The sequence below is a fragment of the Haematobia irritans genome, chromosome 4 (assembly GCF_050003625.1).
Source record: "Haematobia irritans isolate KBUSLIRL chromosome 4, ASM5000362v1, whole genome shotgun sequence".
NCBI lineage: Eukaryota > Metazoa > Arthropoda > Insecta > Diptera > Muscidae > Haematobia > Haematobia irritans.
In genome coordinates, this window is record NC_134400.1 from 36,612,462 (window position 1) to 36,636,002 (window position 23,541).

General features: G+C 34.1%; 1 protein-coding gene across 1 annotated transcript; it reads left to right on the plus strand.

Moving 5' to 3' along the window:
* Positions 1 to 3,877: 3,877 nt before the first annotated feature.
* On the plus strand, positions 3,878 to 20,508 carry LOC142235357 (uncharacterized). The gene is made up of 3 exons (XM_075306612.1): positions 3,878 to 4,436; positions 5,184 to 6,405; positions 20,352 to 20,508. The coding sequence occupies exons 1-3, from the start codon at positions 3,878 to 3,880 to the stop codon at positions 20,506 to 20,508; spliced, it is 1,938 nt and encodes a 645-aa protein (XP_075162727.1).
* The last annotated feature ends 3,033 nt before the right edge of the window (positions 20,509 to 23,541 follow it).

Below are 23,541 nucleotides of genomic sequence, written 5' to 3' on the forward strand. Positions count from 1 at the left end.
CTCTTGGATGAGCAAAATTCATCCGATCCAATTGAAATTTAGTACGTGGTGTCAGTATATGGTATCTAACAACCATGCAAAAATTGGTCCATATCGGTCCATAATTATATATAGCTCCCATATAAACCGATCCCCAGATTTGACCTCCGGAGCCTCTTGGAGGAGCAAAAGTCATCCGATGCGGTTGAAATTTGGTACATTTCGTTAGTATATGGCCTCTAACAGCCATGTAAAAATTGTCAAATTTTATTACTATAGAAAGTTTTGTCAAAATTTCATTTCTATAGAAAGTTTTGTAAAAAGTTTATTTCTATAGCAATGTTTGTCAACATTTTATTTCCATAGAAAATTTTGTCAAAATTTTACTTTTATAGAAAATTTTGTAAAAAATTTATTTCTGTAGAAAATTTTGTCAACATTTTAGTTCTGTAGACAATTTTGTCAACATTTTATTTCTATAGAAAATTTTGTCAACATTTTATTTCTATAGAAAATTTTGTCAAAATTTTATTGCTATAGAAAATTTTGTCAACATTTTACTTCCATAGAAAATTTTGTCAACATTGTATTTCTATAGAAAATTTTGTCAAGTTTTTATTTCTATAGAAAATTTTGTCAAAATTTTATTTCTATAGAAAATTTTGTCAAACTGAATTATATACGTATTTAATCGGCCTTTTTTATACCCTCCACCATAGGATGGGGGTATATTAACTTTGTCATTCCGTTTGTAACACATCGAAATATTGCTCTAAGACCCCATAAAGTATGTATGTTCTGGGTCGTGGTGAAATTCTGAGTCGATCTAAGCATGTCCGTCCGTCTGTCCGTCTGTCCGGCTGTCCGGCTGTCCGTCCGTCTGTGGAAATCACGCTAACTTCCGAACGAAACTAGCTATCGACTTGAAACTTGGCACAAGTAGTTGTCATTGATGTAGGTCGGATGGTATTGAAAATGGGCCATATCGGCCCACGTTTACGTATAGCCCCCATATAAACCGATCCCCAAATTTGGCTTGCGGAGCCTTCCGGAGCAGCAAAATTCATCCGATCCGGTTGAAATTTGGTACGTGGTCTAAGTATACAGTCTCTACCACCCATGCAAAAATTGGTCCATATCGGTCCATAATTATATATAGCCCCCATATAAACCGATCCCCAGATTTGACATCCGGAGCCTCTTGGAGGGGCAAAATTCATCCGATCCGGTTGAAATTTGGTACCTGATGTTAGTATACGGTCTCTAACAACCATGCAAAAATTGGTCCATATCGGTCCATAAATATATATAGCTCCCATATAAACCGATCCCCAGATTTGACCTCCGGAGCCTCTTGGAGGAGCCAACTTCATCCTACCCGATTGAAATTTGGTACGTGGTATTAGTATATGGTCTCTAACAACCATGCAAAAACTGGTCCATATCGGTCCATAATTATATATAGCTCCCATATAAACCGATCCCCAGATTTGAACTCCGGAGCCTCTTGGAGGGGCAAAATTCATCCGATCCGTTTGAAATTGGGTACCTGATGTTAGTATACGGTCTCTAACAAGCATGCAAAAATTGGTCCATATCGGTCCATAATTATATATAGCTCCCATATAAACCGATCCCCAGATTTGAACTCTGGAGCCTCTTGGATGAGCAAAATTCATCCGATCCAATTGAAATTTAGTACGTGGTGTTAGTATATGGTATCTAACAACCATGCAAAAATTGGTCCATATCGGTCCATAATTATATATAGCTCCCATATAAACCGATCCCCAGATTTGACCTCCGGAGCCTCTTGGAGGAGCAAAAGTCATCCGATGCGGTTGAAATTTGGTACATTTCTTTAGTATATGGCCTCTAACAGCCATGTAAAAATTGTCAAATTTTTTTACTATAGAAAGTTTTGTCAAAATTTCATTTCTATAGAAAGTTTTGTAAAAAGTTTATTTCTATAGCAATGTTTGTCAACATTTTATTTCCATAGAAAATTTTGTCAAAATTTTATTTTTATAGAAAATTTTGTAAAAAATTTATTTCTGTAGAAAATTTTGTCAACATTTTAGTTCTGTAGACAATTTTGTCAACATTTTATTTCTATAGAAAATTTTGTCAAAATTTTATTGCTATAGAAAATTTTGTCAACATTTTACTTCCATAGAAAATTTTGTCAACATTGTATTTCTATAGAAAATTTTGTCAAGTTTTTATTTCTATAGAAAATTTTGTCAAAATTTTATTTCTATAGAAAATTTTGTCAAACTGAATTATATACGTATTTAATCGGCCTTTTTTATACCCTCCACCATAGAGTTTGAATCGTAACTCGATGAGCAACGGACGTGTTCTTAATCTTGCGATCATTACCTTCAGTGAAACTGCATATAACAAGTTTTCTTCGTTTACCGATGAAAATTTAATATTATTGCCGTTTTGAAATCATATTATATATACTTAAAAGCCCCCAAAATAAGTGATTAATAAAAATACAAAATAAAAAAAAAAAAACTATTTAATCACGTGCTATGAATGGGCTAAATGCTCATTCATTAGAAAATAAAAACAATGTAAACTCAATAGCCGATGCGTCAACTCACAGAGAGCTTCGGGCTCCAGTTACAAAAAAAGACTTTGATAGCAATGAAAAAAGTAACAACAATATTTCATTAATAAAAAATCGTAAACGTAAACACAACAACAACATGGAGTGCAGTGCTATCTCGCAGCTAGGAGAAAACTACTACTCTATATTAGATGATGATTATGATGCCGAGCAGCTGAGAGAATTTCAACAGCATGTTAAAGAGCAAATCTCCAAACGTCATAAACCCAACACTGAACTGGACGAAAACAAAACAAAACCCCCAACTGGAGTGGACGAAGTAACACCAACCACGTCCACAAACTGTAACAACAACTCAAAGATCACAATAAATGATGAATTATTAAATCAAAAACAAAAGATTCCACCAATTAACATATTCGATATTGACTCGAACAAATTGATACAATTTATTAAAAACTGTTTAAAAATAACAGACTTTAAGGTTAAAGTCTATAAACATAAGAAATCACTTTTCTTAAACTCAATTAAGGATTACATTAAAGCCAAGTCTTACTTGGAAAAAGTTGAAGCTAAATTCTTTACATACACGCCAAAAAGCTTAAGGAATAAAACATTTTTGTTAAAGGGTCTCGACGCTGGCATGGATGAGAGTAAAATACTTACTGATCTAAAAAAATTTGAGACTGACAATCTTCACTTTTTGAAAGTATCACCATTTACAACATCCATATCCAAAAAAAATAAACAAATTCTACCGATGTATATGGTTCAGCTGAGCGCTGATAGTGATGTTAACCTACTCAAAAATGTTACTGGTTTAGATCATAGATGCGTAAGATGGGAACATCTCAAACGACCCGAAATAGTCCAATGTAGAAACTGCCAGGGCTTTTTCCATAGCGCAGCTAATTGTTTTCTAACACCAAAATGTGTCAAATGTAGCGAAACCCATGAAAAAGGGAAATGCAATCTGAAGGAAGGAGACCAAGTCTACTGCGTGCTATGTAAAGAACACGGGCACCCAGCATCTTTTAAAGGGTGTCCAGCATATAGAGCCCTTCAACAGAAACTTCAAGAAAAAAGAAAAACAATTATGGAAAGTAAACAAAAAGCCAATAATTATAATGTTCCTACTCAAAATCGCTATTCATATGCTCAAATTACAAAAAATACCCCTAACTCTGATAATTTTAGCACATTTATCCAAGAGGTCAAAACATTAATGATAAATTTAACTGCCCAAATAGCTAACATCCAAAAGGAACTTCAAATTCAAACTTCACGAATTGACACAATATTCTCTTTGATAGACGTATAATGCCAGACAACACAAACAAACAATTAAAAATAATAGAAATAAATGTAAATTCTCTGATACAAATTAACAGAAGAATTAATCTTCAAAGGTTTATAGATACACATAATCCCGATATCGTATTACTAAACGAAACTAAACTAAATTGTAAATACAAGTTATATTACGAAGGATATAGCATTATAAGAAAAGATAGACCAAATTCTAAAAGGGCAGGTGGGACAGCAATACTTATAAAGAAATCAATAAAACATAAAAAGTTTACTAATAATACATTAAATAGTCTTAAGTGCTTAGAAACTGTTATAGTAAGAATTCCTCTGAGTCACAATAAATTTTTATTTGTTATTTCGGCTTACTACCCTTCAGGTAATAATGATCCTCACTTTAAAAACGATTTAAATACCCTATTCACTGCTATTAACGCCTTAAATACAGATAATTTATATATACTAGCGGGAGACCTAAACTGCAAACATAAAGAGTGGAAGAATAAGGAAAACAATACCAAGGGAAATATTCTGTACGACTGGGTTAATGATAGTTCCATAAATTTAAGATGTAGGTTATATGCATCCTCGCTACCATCGTACCCGAGGTCACAATCATATATCGACGTCTGTATCGCTGACAGCAGAATAGATATACTAAGAGAAAATAACTCGATAAATTGTATAAGAACAATTGATTTTGACAGTGATCACGACGCACTAGAAATTAATATTTCAGTCAAATACCAAGACGATATATTAAATTATTTCATCAGCGATCCTTCATTAAAACGGAATTTTAAAGCAACCAACTGGAAAAGATTTCACGATCGGTTTATACATAACGTGAAAGATATCCATCGCGTCCCATACGACCGCAATCTCACAAATAGTGAAATCGACTGCCACTTAGAACAGATAAATCAAGTGATCAGGAAAACAATCGATGAAACAGTCCCAATTTTTGGAAACAAACGAAAAAGGAAACACACAAATGCAGTCATCGACAAACTTTACTCTGAGAAAAGCAAAATTATAACTTTAATAAAAAGGCACAATAGGTTAGAACGAATTCTGACGGAGGAAACACTGTGTACTTTGAAATCGATTTTAAGGAGGATACGCAAACTTATAGACGAGAACATTTCACTAATGCTTAATAGGAATGTAGAAAACAGGCTGAAAGACTTAAATATTAGGAATAGTGCGGATATGTTCAGTAAAATTAATTCAACTTTTAGAAAAAGGAAGGTAGTGGAAATTGATCATTTGAGACTGCCAGCAAATTATAATAGATTACTTTTTAATTCCGGTTTAGATACGGGGGTCTTAGAAAAAGACACAGATGACAACTATTTGATCTATGACGATGAGGACATTGTTAATGTCATAGGTTCCTATTTTGATTCTGTTCACTCTCGGAAAGAGATTGATTCTGAAATCCACAACCATCTGCGAGTAGACCGAAAATTTAACGCATTTTTGCAGACAAAAATGACTTTTGAAAATAATCGGGAATCGATTACAACTTTTTCTAACATCCTGCGCTCAAATGACCTCAACGAAGATCAAGCTGGTATACATTTTGTTACACCAGGTTCACTAAAATATATATTCAGGAACCTAAAAAATAAAGTATCTTCCGGAATAGACAATATTCCGAACATTGTTCTGAGGAACTTACCTGAGATCACTATTTTGGACTATTGCGCGATTTTTAACAATCTGATCAACAATTCCTATTTCCCTGAAGTTTGGAAAATCGCGAGGTTAATTGTTATACCGAAAAAGGATAAGGATCCAACTGAACCTAGTAATATGCGCCCGATTAGCTTACTTCCAAACATCAGTAAAATATTTGAAATATGTGTCAACATTACTTTGAATAAACTTTTCGAAGATAAGGGTCTTATATGTGACAAACAATTCGGTTTTAAATACAATCACTCAACCATTAACGCAGTTACTGTATTAACATCCTTTATTAACTGGAACTGGAATAGGAAATATTGTACAGGCGCGTGCCAGATCGATATGGAAAAAGCCTTTGACAATATTTGGATCCCCGGGCTAGTATGCAAAATGGTTGACTATGGTCTTCCGATGCAATTAATAATACTTTTGCACAATATGATATCCGATAAACATTTCATAGTCAATAGGAAAGGCATTAATAGCAAAGTTTTTAATGTGCATAACGGTCTGCAGCAGGGGACAGTTTTGGCTCCCATCCTATTTAACTTATATATATTAGACTTATTGAATACGATCGATAATATAATATCTTTCGCAGACGATATCATAATTTATAATACAGGTGAAACCATATCGGAAATAAATACCGAGTTGCAGCAATCATTTGATGTTGTAGAAACATATGCCACCGATTGGCATATGAAAATAAATACAGACAAATGCGAATCAATCTTGTTTAGGCCTCCAGTGAATAGATGCAACAGTAACGTCAGGAAGAGATGGAGGACTTTCGGTGTATATTCTAGACAAAATGACGTAGCCATTAGGGTTGTAGATACCGTTAAGTATCTTGGAATATATTTAGATAAATTTCTATACTTTAACGATCACGTTAATCAAGTTGTTGAGAAAACGAAAAGGGCATTTTTCGCAAATAAATCTTTATTCTACACGAAGCTTCTCAACCCAGCAACTAAGATATTTATGTACAAGGTGCTAATTCGACCCGTTATAACATATGGTTGTCCAATCTGGTTCAACATTTCCCCATCTTACATGGAAAAAATCCGCGTAGCTGAAAGGAAAATACTAAGAGTTTGTACATCAATGTTTAGAAATAATTCCAATGGTCACTTGAAATATGTATCTAACAAGAATTTATATAAGTACGCAGAAATATGTAGAATCGATAATATAATCATATACCTTATTCGGAATCATATCTCACGGTGCACGCAATGCGAAAATAATAACCTTATAATGGCCCCGTATTATGCGCCATTTTCTTACATAGAGGAATCTATAGGGAAAGGGTATGTCCCTCCTGAAGCTTTTCCTTTTCTAGATAGCCATAAGGTTTTGCAAAACGAAGATGGCGTTCCCATTTTCTACCATCATTATCGCAGGGCAACTAATAAAGCTATAAATATAAACAACGATATGATGTCTAATTTAAGATTTAGTATGAGTATATTTACTACTAACAAAAGTAAAATATTAAATGCAGACACCAACAAACATTGGTGGATTAATTAATATAAGTCACCTTTCCTGGAAAGACATTGTTTTTGTTTTATCCCTTGATACACACTTTTTATATTAGCTAAAATATAATATGTAATGTTTTTTCCCTTTTTTCATTACGTCCCAACTGCCCAATTATATTTCTCCAATGTTACGTATAACTTGAAACACAAAGAATACTTGAATTATACAGTTTATACTAGAGTTCTCCAACAGGAGCATTGTATAGGTTAAGAATAGGCATACTATTGTTTATTTTAGTCTAAATTATACTGAAAAATAAATAAATAAACGATTAAAAAAAAAAAAAAAAAAAAAAAAAAATACCCTCCACCATAGGATGGGGGTATATTAACTTTGTCATTCCGTTTGCAACACATCGAAATATTGCTCTAAGACCCCATAAAGTATGTATATTCTGGGTCGTGGTGAAATTCTGAGTCGATCTAAGCATGTCCGTCCGTCCGTCCGTCTGTCCGTCTGTCCGGCTGTCCGTCCGTCTGTGGAAATCACGCTAACTTCCGAACGAAACTAGCTATCGACTTGAAACTTGGCACAAGTAGTTGTTATTGATGTAGGTCGGATGGTATTGAAAATGGGCCATATCGGCCCACGTTTACGTATAGCCCCCATATAAACCGATCCCCAAATTTGGCTTGCGGAGCCTTCCGGAGCAGCAAAATTCATCCGATCCGGTTGAAATTTGGTACGTGGTCTAAGTATACAGTCTCTACCAACCATGCAAAAATTGGTCCATATCGGTCCATAATTATATATAGCCCCCATATAAACCGATCCCCAGATTTGACCTCCGGAGCCTCTTGGAGGGGCAAAATTCATCCGATCCGTTTGAAATTGGGTACGTAGTGTTAGTATATGGTATCTAACAACCATGCAAAAATTGGTCCATATCGGTCCATAATTATATATAGCTCCCATATAAACCGATCCCCAGATTTGACATCCGGAGCCTCTTGGAGGAGCAAAAGTCATCCGATGCGGTTGAAATTTGGTACATTTCGTTAGTATATGGCCTCTAACAGCCATGTAAAAATTGTCAAATTTTATTACTATAGAAAGTTTTGTCAAAATTTCATTTCTATAGAAAGTTTTGTAAAAAGTTCATTTCTATAGCAATGTTTGTCAACATTTTATTTCCATAGAAAATTTTTTCAAAATTTTATTTTTATAGAAAATTTTGTAAAAAATTTATTTCTGTAGAAAATTTTGTCAACATTTTAGTTCTGTAGACAATTTTGTCAACATTTTATTTCTATAGAAAATGTTGTCAACATTTTATTTCTATAGAAAATTTTGTCAAAATTTTATTGCTATAGAAAATTTTGTCAACATTTTACTTCCATAGAAAATTTTGTCAACATTGTATTTCTATAGAAAATTTTGTCAAGTTTTTATTTCTATAGAAAATTTTGTCAAAATTTTATTTCTATAGAAAATTTTGTCAAACTGAATTATATACGTATTTAATCGGCCTTTTTTTTGTTTAATATATACCCCTTATGGACTAACTTACAATTTAGAAGACAGTGTTAAAAAGTTTTACGATACCTTGCCATCGGCAAGTTTTATCGCAACCCAAGTAATTCGATTGTGGATGACAGCCTTTAGTAGAAGTTCCTACGCAATCCATGGTGGAGGGTACATAAGATTCGGCCTGGCCGAACTTACGGCCGTATATACTTGTTTTTTTTTTTTTAATTTACACATTTGTATTTATACTTAAATTTTTATAATGAAACTTCGAAATGTGGGTTATTAAACATTTATAGTCAGTAACAGTGCTTGATATAAACGAAATTGACTGATTTTTGGATAAAATATTATTTTTTTTTTCAAAAATAACAATTTTGTAACAAAAAACTGGCGTGAACAGTTTTTTACTAGCATTTAACACCATCGCTCTAAAATGCCTTTTATTTTTCTTTAATCATTCATTTTAAAGAAAATAAACATTTTAAATTGTTTTAACTGCAAACCTCGAACTTAATGCCCGCTTTTATATTTGAAGGTGTCCGTCAACTCCTCGTGGACTACTTATTAATAAAGAGGAACAAAATTTTGTTTTTATACATTTTACTGTATTTTTTCAGTATTTACTCCTTATTTCATTTTACTGTCCCAACTCTAAAAAGAGTATAGTGCCCTTTCGTTATTTTTCTTTTAACGAACCAAGAAAAAATTGTGCCCATAATGCCAAAATGATAAACAAAACACATGTCCATACGTACATAAAATGCTGCTCTCAAGGCGAAAACATATGCTGTTTGTTTTTCAAATATCTATTCTCTTGGTTCCGAATGTCTATTCTCTTTATTCAAATTAAATAATATTTAGACTTAAGCATATCAAATTTTTGGCCTTATCATAAACAGTTTTCCAAAACAACATACAAGCGGTGTCACAGAAATTGTTCTCTTTTGATTCTTTCGCTGTGTTATGTTGATATCTTTCGTCAACTCTCCCGGTTTCCATCGCTATTTCTTTCTCTATACTCTCTCTCTGTCGCTTTGAATAAAATATCAAAACATATGTATGTTTAGTTGAAATTTGTAAATTTATATATGTTTGCATTCACACATATGATTTTTATGAAACATTCATGCTCCAAACATAATATATTCTAACATGTCAATATAGATGTCCCAAACATTTAGTGTTAGTTTAGGAACATTACATGTTTGCACTTAAATATATTGTGTTTTAAAATTGTGCCCGAAACACATTTTGTTTATATCGGAACATATGAAAAACATATTTTTCTAACAGTGTAGAAGCCGGCAAGGCTTGATCTTTAACAATGTGTGGTAAACTTTATTCCAGTAGAGAATTTTGTCAACATTTTATTTCTATAGAACATTTTGTCAAAATTGTATTTCTATAGAAATTTTTTTCAAAATATTATTTCTGTAAAAATTTTTCTCAAAATTTTATTTCTGTGGAATTTTTTCTCAAAATTTTATTTCTATAGAATTTATTGTCAAAATTTTATTTCCATAGAAAAATTTCTCACAAAAATTTGTTTATAGAAACTTTTTCCAAAATTGTATTTTTATAGAGATTTAACAAAAAAGATTACTAATTTGGGTAGAATTCCACCAACTGTGGCAACCGTGGTGGTAATACAAATTTATGTTCTAAGTTATATACGTTGCATATTCATGTTTTAAGATAATAAAGTACCATTTTTGTTTTGTATTTTTTTTTTAAATTTAACGAAAAATATAGTAGGGAAAATTGTTTGGGAATGTATGGGAAAGTAGGGAACTTTTTTTGTCCTTGTAGGGTAAACCGAACATATTCCCTGGCAACATTGACTATGAGCTATAGTCAGATTGACACAAAGCACCCATAGACATGTACCCCTTAATTTTCTTAAATATGCAACTGCGGTTTATCTCCCAGACCTATATGTTACCCAAAAATGCTTATGATTACTAATTCTGTAATGGAGGTTTAGGGTATGATATAGTCGGCCCCGCCCGACTTTCTACTTTACTTACTTGTTTAATAATGGACTCAATATTAGTGTCACACTAACTGTGTAGGTTCAGAATGAACTATAGCATAGACATTTCTGTTCAGATTGTGATAAAATTTCCATAAACATGTACCCCCTTTATGTTCTTAAATAAATATGGAAATCTCCAAAACCTATACCAATGATACCCCAAAACCTATACCAATGATACCCCCACAAATACTTATGTTTACTAATTCAGTAGGGGTGGTTTAGGGTATGTTATAGTCGGCCCCACCCGACTTTCTACTTTACTCACTTGTTTAATAATATCTCTGTATGCAATTCAATATCTTCTCATTAATCAAATAAAGACGCAATCACTACCATAGAACTACAAAAAGTTTATAGATTATAACAGCTTTAATACCAACTTTGATATCATAGCATTATCTGTGCCTTAAGTGTGACAGAAAAATGTTTCATGCTAAATAATAGAAAAAAAAACATTCCTCATCCACATCACGACAAAAGGAAAAATACCAACTTTATGATAGTTCAAGTCTTCCATATCTTGTATGACGTTTTTCTGTTCTTTGTTTTTCTTGGTCTTGGTCTTTCTTGGAGATCGTGTCTGCGTCATCAAAAATGTATGTCTTAACATAACCATCGATATTATCATTATTTTTGGACAGGTCGAGAAAAGATGACCCATATCATTAACGCTGACTTTTTTTCCACTGATCACCAATCAATGAGGTTCACAATTCGGTCAAACTTTTTTAAAGCAGCGAATGATAACCCCTTAAAGTAACATCAACCACATGAAGAAACCGTTCATACATATATTTTTTTATTTCTTTTTTACCATACAAGAGTTAAAAATCACTTGCTGATGTGACGTCTTCGGCTATCAAAACAAAAAATTACAATTATTATAAGATTTACAAAACGATGAATAGAGATGTCATTCGTGGGTGAGTAAGCTGGGATTCTGTGACCCCTTTAAAAATAAAGATTTCATTTTGAACCATCATAAGATGAGAGTATTCGCCCTGATACTAGGACAAGTCCAAATTGTAAGGAATTTATGCTTAAACTGATAACCACAGTTTAAATTTTTGAGTGATAAAGGGTGATACGGTCAAAATTTGGTCAATATAAACTTGACGTATTTCTTTAAATTTTGCATTTAAAAAACCTAAACACCCCTCATTTTGAAGGTGTGTGTGCGTAGAATGTTGCTCTTATTTTGATTTTGGAATTCACTCATCAGTTGTCAAAATGCCGTCCAAGAAAGAAGAGCAGCGTATCAAAATTTTGCTCGCGCATCGCGAAAATCCGAGCTACTCGCACGCAAAGCTGGCAAAATCGCTAAAAGTTGCCAAATCAACCGTTACAAATGTAATTAAAGTGATTGGGGAACGTTTGTCGACAGCCAGGAAGTCTGGATCGGGGGGAAATCGACAAACGGAAGCCGCTGAGACGACAAAGAGAGTTGCCGGTTGTTTCAAGCGAAACCCTAAACTCTCTCTCCGAGATGCCGCAAATAAGCTGGGTGTATCGTCTACAACCATGCATCGAGCCAAAAAACGAGCCGGACTATCGACTTACAAAAAGGTAGTAACTCCAAATCGCGATGATAAACAAAATACGATGGCCAAAGCGCGATCCCGGAGGCTGTACACGACGATGCTGACGAAGTTTGACTGCGTGGTAATGGACGACGAAACCTACGTCAAAGCCGACTACAAGCAGCTTCCGGGACAGGAGTTTTATACGGCAAAAAGAAGGGGAAAGGTAGCAGATATTTTCAAGCACATAAAACTGTCAAAGTTCGCAAAGAAATATCTGGTTTGGCAAGCCATCTGTACCTGTGGCTTGAAAAGCAGCATTTTCATAGCTCCCGGGACTGTCAACCAAGAAATTTACGTGAAAGAGTGTTTGAATAAACGTCTGCTGCCTTTCCTGAAGAAACACGGTTGTTCCGTACTGTTTTGGCCGTATTTGGCATCTTGCCATTACGGTAAAAAGGCCATGGAGTGGTACGCCGCCAACAACGTGCAGGTGGTTCCCAAGGACAAGAAACCTCCCAACACGCCAGAGCTTCGCCCAATTGAGAAATACTGGGCTATTGTCAAGCGGAACCTAAAGAAGACCAAAAAAACTGCTAAGGACGAGCAGCAGTTCAAGGCAAACTGGCTTTCTGCGGCGAAGAAGGTGGACAAGGTGGCTGTACAAAATCTGATGGCAGGTGTCAAGCGTGAGGCCCGGCAATTCGGATTTGGAAAAGCGAAAGCCTAACTGAATATTTTTCCTGAATTTTATACTAATTGGACTTGAAAAAGAAATTTAATTTGATTTTTTAAATAAACGATTTCACCGATTTACACGCGTTTTCCCTTGACCAAATTTTGACCGTATCACCCTTTAATTGGAGAATCAATCAATAAGAGTGTTAAGGTCAAATTTTGGAAAATTGGGCAACACATACGTAAATATTAAAAATCTATATTTTTATTTTTAAATAAAAATCTTACTGAATTATATTTTAAAATAATATAATTTTGATATTATTTTTTGAATTGCATAGCATAGCATTGCATAAAAATGTATTTCTATGCTATTTTTTATATAAAACTGAATTAATAATGCTTTTGCGTAGTTATGTATGCTATTTTTCTACTCTTTGTATGAAATAATTACGTTTGTTATTAACCAAAAATTAGTTTGGTTTTAATGTTATTTACATTGCAGATTTTAAAAGGCCATGGAGTGGTACGCCTCCAACAACGTGCAGGTGGTTCCCAAGGACAAGAACCCTCCCAACACGCCAGAGCTCCGCCCAATTGAGAAATACTGGACATAGCAAAGTTTGTTAAAATGTTATTCACATAGAAAAGTTTGTTAAAATTGTATTCCTATATAAAATGTTGTCAAAATTTTTATTAATATTATAATTATTTATTATTATACCCTAAACCACATAGTGGTCAGGGTATAATAAGTTTGATCGGCCAAAAAATGTGCCTACCAGAAATATTGATTTTAGACCCCATAAAATATATACCGATCGACTCAGAATCACCTCCTGAGTCGATCTAGCGCTTGGTGTCCGTCCGTCCGTTCGTCTGTCCATGTATTTGTTGTTCACAGGATTCCGGTCGCAATTATTAACCGATTTTGATGAACTTTGGTACAGGGAGTATTTTGGGCACAAGGACGAACGTTATTGAATTTGGAAGAAATCGGATCAAATTTAGATATAGCTCCCATATATATGTATCGCCCGATTTCGACAAATGGGGTCACGTTGCGCGTTTTTTCAAACGGATCGTCACCAAATTTGGCAAAAAGTAATCTTTTCCATCTCCCTTCAAGTCTGCAAAATTTCATCCAAATCGGTTGAGACTTAGATATAGCTCTCATATATATGTATCGCCCGATTTTCCCAAATTTGGCCACAAAACCTTTATTTATCAACCGATCTTACTCAAAGTTCGCTAAATATAATCTTCTATAGCACTAACTATATGTGCAAAAAATCGTCGAAATCGGTTCAGATTTAGCTATAGCTCCCATATATATATACCGCCCGATTTTTCTAAATTTGGCCATAAAACCCTTATTTATCAACCGATCTTACCCAAATTTGGCTAAATGTAATCTTCTATACCACTAACTATATGTGCAAAAAATCATCGAAATCGGTTCAGATTTAGATATAGCTCCCATATATATGTATAGCCCGATTTTCCCAAATTTGCCCATAGAACCCTTATTTATTAACCGATCTTACTAAAAGTTGGCTAGATACAGTCCTCTATAGCACTAACCATATGTGCAAAATTTCATCGAAATCGGTTCAAATTTAGATATAGCTCCCATATATGTATCGCTCGATTTTGAAAAATTCGCCCTTATAACCTTATGTTTGACCATACAGGCCTCATTTTGTAACTTATCTTACTCAAATCTTGCACAAGGTAACCTTTTGTGGTATTAATCAAGCCCGCAAAATATTATGCAAATTGGTTCAGATTTAGATATAGCTTCCGTATAAATACATCGCTCGATTTTCCCAAATTTGGCCATAGTACCCTTATTTATTAACCAATGTTGCTCAAATTTCAAATTTTGATGTACTAGCCGATCGTACTTATACGTACTTGTAGCTCTTACATAAGAATATTGCTCGATTTGTACAAATTTGTATTTAATTTATCGATTTTCTCTTTTTTAATAATGGGCTCAATATTAGTGGCATACTAACTCCGTAGGCGCAATATCAACACAGCCAGTGTTGCTAGAAATAGGGGAAATTCCCTATATGTAGGGTTTTTCTAATATTTAGCGTCTTGTAGGGACGTAGGGCCACAATGTAGGACATTTTCACTCAACACAATTTGTAATCATTTTTACATTTTGGTGGCTCTAGAGGAGAAAATTAGAAGCCGGCAAGGCTTGATCTTTAACAGTGTGTGGTAAACTTTATTCCTGTAGAAAATTTTGTCAACATTTTATTTCTATAGAACATTTTGTCAAAATTGTTTTTCTATAGATTTTTTTTTTTCAAAATATTATTTCTGTAAAAATTTTTCTCAAAATTTTATTTCTGTGGAATTTTTTCTCAAATTTTTTTTCTATAGAATTTATTGTCAAAATTTTATTTCTATAGAAAAATTTCTGACAAAAATTTGTTTATAGAAACTTTTTCCAAAATTTTATTTTTATAGAGATCTAACAAAAAAGATTACTAATTCGGGTAGAATTCTACCAACTGTGGCAACCGTGGTGGTAATACAAATTTATATTCTAAGTTATATACACGCTCACAAAAAATCGCTTCTGTAACATATACTCCCAAACATATTTTGCTTCAAGCATATATATTTTTGGGTATTGCCCAAACATTTATATGTTTGATCTCTTCCAATATATAATATGTTTGAAAGCATATTGGTCTAAACAATATATGTTTGGGTAGTCTAAGTTCCAAACATTTTGTATTTTTGCATCCAAATTCAATAATGTTGTCTTCCAAAAAACAATATGTTATTATGTGAACATATAATATGTTTGGAAGCATTTTGCACCCAAAAATATTATATGCTTAAAAAAAATTCTCCCAAACAATATTGTGCTCAAAATTTTATTTATTTATTTATATATTTACAATCATAATGAATTATGAAAATAAACAGGTAATATAGGTGCTAACAACATAGGTTTTCGACCTGAATGCTCAAAATTTTGTTTCTGCCCAATTGTATATTCCCCCACATCTTTCTCACTTCCACGAGATTTTTTAGTTCGTAGCACCTTTTTCTGTAATACAAACATTGTAGAAGAAATTATTCAATTGTATGATTTTTATACCCACCACCATAGGCTGGGGGGTATATTAACTTTGTCATTCCGTTTGTAACACATCGAAATATTGCTCTAAGACCCCATAAAGTATATATATTCTGGGTCGTGGTGAAATTCTGAATCGATCTGAGCATGTCCCCGTCCGTCCGTCCGTCCGTCCGTCCGTCCGTCCGTCCGTCTGTTGAAATCACGCTAACTTCCGAACGAAACAAGCTATCGGCTTGAAACTTGGCACAAGTAGTTGTTATTGATGTAGGTCGGACGGTATTGCAAATGGGCCATATCGGTCCACTTTTACGTATAGCCCCCATATAAACGGACCCCAAAATTTGGCTTGCGAGGCCTCTAAGAGAAGCAAATTTCATCCGATCCGGCTGAAATTTGGTACATGGTGTTAGTATATGGTCTATAACAACCATGCAAAAATTGGTCCACATCGGTCCATAATTATATATAGCCCCCATATAAACCGATCCCCCGATTTGGCTTGCGAGGCCCCTAAGAGAAGCAAATTTCATCCGATCCGGCTAAAATTTGGTACATGGTATCAGTATATGGTCTCTAACAACCATGCAAAAATTGGTCCACATCGGTTCATAATTATATATAGCCCCCATATAAACCGATCCCCCGATTTGGCTTGCGAGGCCTCTAAGAGAAGCAAATTTCATCCGATCCGGCTGAAATTTGGTACATGGTGTAAGTATATGGTCTCTAACAACCATGCAAAAATTGGTCCACATCGGTCCATAATTATATATAGCCCCCATATAAACCGATCCCCCGATTTGGCTTGCGAGGCCTCTAAGAGAAGCAAATTTCATCCGATCCGGCTGAAATTTGGTACATGGTGTAAGTATATGGTCTCTAACAACCATGCAAAAATTGGTCCACATCGGTCCATAATTATATATAGCCCCCATATAAACCGATCCCCCGATTTGGCTTGCGAGGCCCCTAAGAGAAGCAAATTTCATCCGATCAAGCTGAAATTTGGTACATGGTGTTAGTATATGGTCTCTAACAACCATGCACAAATTGGTCCACATCGGTCCATAATTATATATAGCCCCCATATAAACCGATCCCCCGATTTGGCTTGCGAGGCCCCTAAGAGAAGCAAATTTCATCCGATCCGGCTAAAATTTGGTACATGGTATCAGTATATGGTCTCTAACAACCATGCAAAAATTGGTCCACATCGGTTCATAATTATATATAGCCCCCATATAAACCGATCCCCCGATTTGGCTTGCGAGGCCTCTAAGAGAAGCAAATTTCATCCGATCCGGCTGAAATTTGGTACATGGTGTAAGTATATGGTCTCTAACAACCATGCAAAAATTGGTCCACATCGGTCCATAATTATATATAGCCCCCATATAAACCGATCCCCCGATTTGGCTTGCGAGGCCTCTAAGAGAAGCAAATTTCATCCGATCCGGCTGAAATTTGGTACGTGATGTTAGTATATGGTCTCTAACAACCATGCAAAAATTGGTCCACATCGGTTCATAATTATATATAGCCCCCATATAAACCGATCACCAGATTTGACCTCCGGAACCTCTTGGAAGACCAAAATTCATCTGATTCAGTTGAAATTTGGTACGTGGTGTTTATATATGGCCTCAAACTCCCATGCAAAAATTGGTCGATATCGGTCCATAATTATATATAGGCCCCATATAAACCGATCCCCAGAGCCCCTTGGAAGAGCAAAATTCTTCCCATTCGGTTGGAATTTGGTACGTGATGTTAGTATATGGTATCCAACAACCATGCAGGAATTGGTTCCTATCAGTCCATAATTATATATAGCTCCCATATAAACCGATCCCCAGATTTGACCTCCGGTGCCTTTTGGAGAAGCAAAATTCATCCGATCTGCTTGAAATTTGGTACGTGGTGGTAGTATATGATATTTAACAACCATGCCAAAAGTGGTCCATATTAGTCCATAATCGTAGATAGCTCCATATAAACCGATCCCGAGATTTCGTTTTGGAACCTCTTGGAGGAGCAAATTTCATCCGAGTGAGTTATATGTAGTATATGATATTTAACAACCATGCCAAAAGTGGTCCATATTAGTCCATAATCGTAGATAGCTCCATATAAACCGATCCCGAGATTTCGTTTTGGAACCTCTTGGAGGAGCAAATTTCATCCGAGTGAGTTGAAATTTGGTACATTGTGCTAGTATATGGTCGTTAAAAACCATGCTCAACTAGGTCCATATCGGTCTATAGTTATATATGGCCCTCAGATAAATCGATCCCCAATCACACAAAAATTGGTCCATATCAAGTTCATAATTGTATATAGCCCCCATATAAGCGACCCCCATATTTCAATTCTGGCTCTCTACGTACAAAAAGTCCATATCGATTCGTAATTATTTGTAGACTTAACTATACATAACTTTTTTGTCTAATATATACCATGTATGGACTAAATCACAATTTAGAAAACGATGTTAAGAAGTTTTAAGATACCACAACCCAAGTAATTCGATTGTGGATGATAGTCTTTCGTAGAAGTTTCTACGCAATCCATGGTGGTGGGTACATAAGATTCGGCCTGGCCGAACTTGCGGCCGTATATACTTGTTTTTATTTTAATTTTACCTTTTGCCGGACGGGGATTCGAACAGCGGACCACACAGTTTGTAAGGATCAAAGAAGTAGCTGATCAATTGCCCAAGGAAAAATAAAATGTTAATTTTGTAATAACAAGCAACAACCACCAACTTAATTGAATATCGCTCCCTGTTAAATAGCGCTCCAAGCTACTAAACACATATATGTTTATAGGCTATTTCTAAATTAAAATATGTTTGCATCCAAGCATATTATATTTACAAACATTTTATGTCCCAAACATAATATGTTCTAACATATTAACATATATGTCCCAAACATGTTATGCTAGTTTATGAACATTATATGCTTGCACTCAAAAATATTGTGTTTAAAAATTTGTGTTCCAAACATATAATGTTTATAGCCAAACATATGAAAAATAGTCTTTTTCATCCGTGTACGTTGCATATTCATGTTTTAAGATAATAAAGTACTTAGAACCACTTTTGTTTTGTAAAATTTTTTAAATTTAACGAAAAATATAGTAGGGAAAATTGTTTGGGGATGTATGGGAAATTAGGGAACTTTTTTGTCCTTGTAGGGTAAACCGAACATTTTCCCTGGCAACATTGACTATGAGCTATAGTCAGATTGACACAAAGCACCCATAGACATGTACCGCTTAATTTTCTTAAATATGCAACTGCGGTTTATCTCCCAGACCTATATGTTACCCCACAAATGCTTATGATTACTAATTCTGTAATGATGGTTTAGGTTATGATATAGTCGGCCCCGCCCGACCTTCTACTTTACTTACTTGTTTTTATTATTTATTATTTTGCATCACTTTTTAATGCGTCATCCGAATTCAGTGATTTGGATGTGAATATAAAAAATTTTGTGTTATTTTGCTAAATGAACAATTCTTATAATTTTTGTTGGTTTTTAATGCATTCTAACGCTTGTGTGAGCCGTTTGACTTCAAAAATTAACAAAAATAATAATTTTCCTAGAATGGATTTAGCATTTTTTGTGGGCAAAATTTATGTTCTATAGAAAATTTAGTCCAAATTTTATTTCTATAGAAAATTTTGTCAAAATTTTATGCCTTTAGAAAATTTTGTCAAAATTTTATGTCTTTAGAAAATTTTATCAAAATTTTATGTCTTTAGAAAATTTTGTCAAAATTTTATTTCTATAGAAAATTTTGTCAAAATGTTTTTTCCATACATTTTTTTTCTAATTTTTTTTTTCTGTAGAAGATTTTGTCAAAATTTTATTTCTATAGAAAATTTCTTAAAACTATATTTCCATAAAAAATTTTGTAAAAATTTATTTCTATAGAAAATTTTGCCAAATTTTATTTCTATAGAAAATTTTGTAAAAATTTATTTTATTAAAAATTTTGTCAAGATTTTATTTCTATAAAAAAAAAAATTGCCAAAATTTTATTTCTATAGAAAATTTTTATCAATTTTTTTTTCTACAGAGAATTATGTCAAATTTTTTGTTTCTGTAGAAAATTTTGTCAAAATTTTATTTTATGAAGAATTTTAGCAATCTACCAAACAGTAAACAATCTACTAATTTTTTTGTAGAACTCTATCAACTGTGGCAACCGTGGTGGTGCATATTTTGGTGCACTTCCAAAATTGGTATTAAAAACCCATGATCCCATTGTCCGGTTTCATGATAAGCATTGCTCTACGATGACCCTCAGGCGAAGGATAAAATACGAAATTTTGTCATAACTGGCATTAATTAAACCTCAATGTAGCATTTTTTAAATAATTTTTTCAAAACTCATTTCTATTTTTTTTTTTGTAAGGACTTCCCTAAACGAAGTGCCACTTGTAGATTTTAGTGCAGCAGGAGGAGGCGTAGTCATTGCTATGATATTCTCTATGCTGCTTATGAATTCATATGATGTGCAGTTGATTTTCTTTCATAGATTTGTTTGTTTATTAGAAGGCACAACCTGCTGACCATCCAAGCACTGAATTCCTCCAAGCACACCAAACCACTTATGTCCTGAATGATCTGTGTGTCAAGCTGTAGCTGTAGATTTTTGAAGAAGACTATGCAACTTGGCCATCGAATTTGAATCGTAGTAGGCATTTAAATCTTTATGGTTTGATGATCATACGTTTTTGGCAGCGCGTCTTATTTCCGAATGGCCATTGCCTCGGTTATGATCATAGGCAGTTGTTATTTTTCGTCAAATGAGGCAAATGCTTAAGTGAAACCACCTTTTAATATTAGTTTTTGATTGCTATTTTTCTTTTCTTCTTTTTCCAAAATGATAGCATGTCTTTGTACTCGGTAATAGAGCCTTAGAGCAGTGACGTAGATTATTAGCTAGGATATCTTAGGGATATGAACTTACGACCAAATCATAGACCGTACTTTAGGTTTGCCATAGATAGCATATATGAACTTTTCACGAAGACCTCTCAATTGATTTGTTATCTATATGGTATTAGATCCTTCCTTTATCGACGCCTATGCTTGATTACATTGTTGTACCATAGATGGAAACTTTCTAGGCATTAAAACAATCATCATTTGATGAGTATTGGCATGGAAAGGGTTAAAAAGTCAATATGCCAAATGAAAATAAATGGTGAATTGGTATTATGGTAACTATGCAAAGCGTTTAACATTTAATTTTTATGTGCCATTTGGTGACAATTCTTAATTAGGGATAAAATCGGACAACTAGATAATGCATATTGGGAATGTGGGAAGATCACTTAAACTGGGCATTATTAACGGCAATCCCATTGTGAATTTTTAGGCATTAATATCATTTTAAAATTTGAGAAAATAGTAATTGATGGGGTACGGGATTTGGTATAACGAAATTTTTGTGTATTTAGGTCATAAAGTTCTTTATTTTCATAGGTTTACACAGACCTTACAATGTCCCAACAAGGCCTTATTTGATCACAAAAATATTGTAAATTAATTTCTTAAAACCTTAAATTTTTTGGGTGATCTCATTATCAAGGGATTTTCATAAAATGATGTGGCCTGTAAACCCAGCCAAAGATCATTTAGATAAACAAGTTTTTTAAGAGCAACTAAACCCCAATTTACGACAATGTCTCAAATATTTATACCGTGCGCCACACTCTGGAACAGGGTATTATAAGTTAGTGCATATGTTTGCAACACCCAGAAGGAGAAGAGATAGACACATGGTGTCATTGGCAAAAATGCTCAGGGTGGGCTCCTGAGTCAATATAGCCATGTCCGTCTGTCCGTCTGTTCGTGAACACATTTTTGTAATCAAAGTCTAGGTCGCAGTTTTAGTCCAATCGACTTCAAATTTGACACAAGTATGTGTTTTGGCTGAGAATAGAACCCTATTGAGTTTGGAAGAAATCGGTTCAGATTTAGATATAGCTCCCATATATATCTTTCGCCCGATATGCACTTATATGGCCTCAGAAGGCAGAGTTTTACCCTAATTTGCTTTAAATTTTGCACAAGAAGAACAATTAGTACTATAGTCAAGTGTGCCAAATTTTATTGAAATCGGTTCAGATTTAGATATAGCTCCCATATATATCTTTCGCCCGATATGGACTTATATGGCCCCAGAAGCCAGATTTTTGGCAGAATTTGTTTGAAATATTGCACTAGGAGTACAATTAGTAGTATAGTCAAGTGTGCAAAATTTGATTGAAATCGTTTCAGATTTAGATATAGCTCCCATATATATCGTTCGCCCGATTTACACTCATATGACTACAGTGGCCAATCTTTTACTCCGATTTAATTGAAATTTTGCACAGGGAGTAGAATTAGCATTGTAGCTATGCATGCAAAATTTGGTTGAAATCGGTACAGATTTAGATATAGCTCCCATATATAGCTTTCGCCCGATTTACACTCATAAGACCACAGAGGCCAATTTGTTGCTCCGATATAGTTGAAGTTTTGCACAGGGAGTAGAATTAGCATTGTAGCTGTGCATGCCAAATTTGGTTGAAATCGGTTCAGATTTAGATATAGCTCCCATATATATGTTTTTCTGATTTCGACAAAAAGGGTCAAAATACCAAAATTTTCCTTGTAAAATAGCCACTGCTTAGTCGAAAAGTTGTAAAAATTACTCTAATTTTCCTAAACTTCTAATACATATACATCGAGCGATAAATCGTAAATAAACTTTTGCGAAGTTTCCTTAAAATTACTTCAGATTTAACCCCTTCACTACCGAAATAAACCTAATGTTAAAAACTTTAATTTTTCTTCTGTTTTTACTAGTACTAACAGCATGTAAAACAAAAATTGTCATTTTGAGATCCTACCTCAATTACTTCAAGAGCTATATGAGCTTGTTCTGAAAATTTAATTCTTTAATTGTGACCAAATGGCCTTACGAAAAGAAACGCTATTTGGTCTATAATATATTTCAAAGTGTGAGAAAAAATACAAAAAAGAACCCGAAAAAGTATCAGCTCTAGTTTAGTTTATAAATATAAATTTACTAGAGGAATACAGTAGAAGAATTGTCTCAAATTTTCATATTTTTCGTTTATTGTTAAAGAAGTTTATAAAAATGTATTTTAGTGCTCACCAATATGGAAAATATTTATAGCTTACTTAGATTGAAGCCTCTACTTTAAAATAACATCGAGAAATAAATCGAAACTAAGTGGGAAAATAGATTTTGGTGTCTTTTTCGAATGTCCTTCTAAGTGGACATCGGTAGTGAAAGGGTTAAATGTTTCCCATATTTATACCCTGCGCCACACTGTGGAACAGGGTATTATAAGTTAGTGCATGTGTTTGCAACACCCAGAAGGAGACGAGATAGACACATGGTGTCTTTGGCAATAATGCTCAGGGTGGGTCCCTGAGTCGACATAACCATGTCCGTCTGTCCGTCCGTCCGTCCGTCTGTCTGTGAACACATTTTTGTGATCAAAGTCTAGGTCGCAATTTAAGTCCAATCGCCTTCAAATTTGGCACATGTTCCTAATTTGGGTCAGAATAGAACCCTATTG

Bases quoted from the DNA above. Each gene is read 5' to 3' on its own strand.
- LOC142235357 (XM_075306612.1), top strand. From the start codon at position 3,878: ATGCCAGACAACACAAACAAACAATTAAAAATAATAGAAATAAATGTA. The intron at 4,437-5,183 runs GTAGGTTATATG...ATTCCGGTTTAG, and splicing joins TAGTTCCATAAATTTAAGAT to ATACGGGGGTCTTAGAAAAA. The intron at 6,406-20,351 runs GTATCTTGGAAT...TTTTTTTGTAAG, and splicing joins AGGGTTGTAGATACCGTTAA to GACTTCCCTAAACGAAGTGC.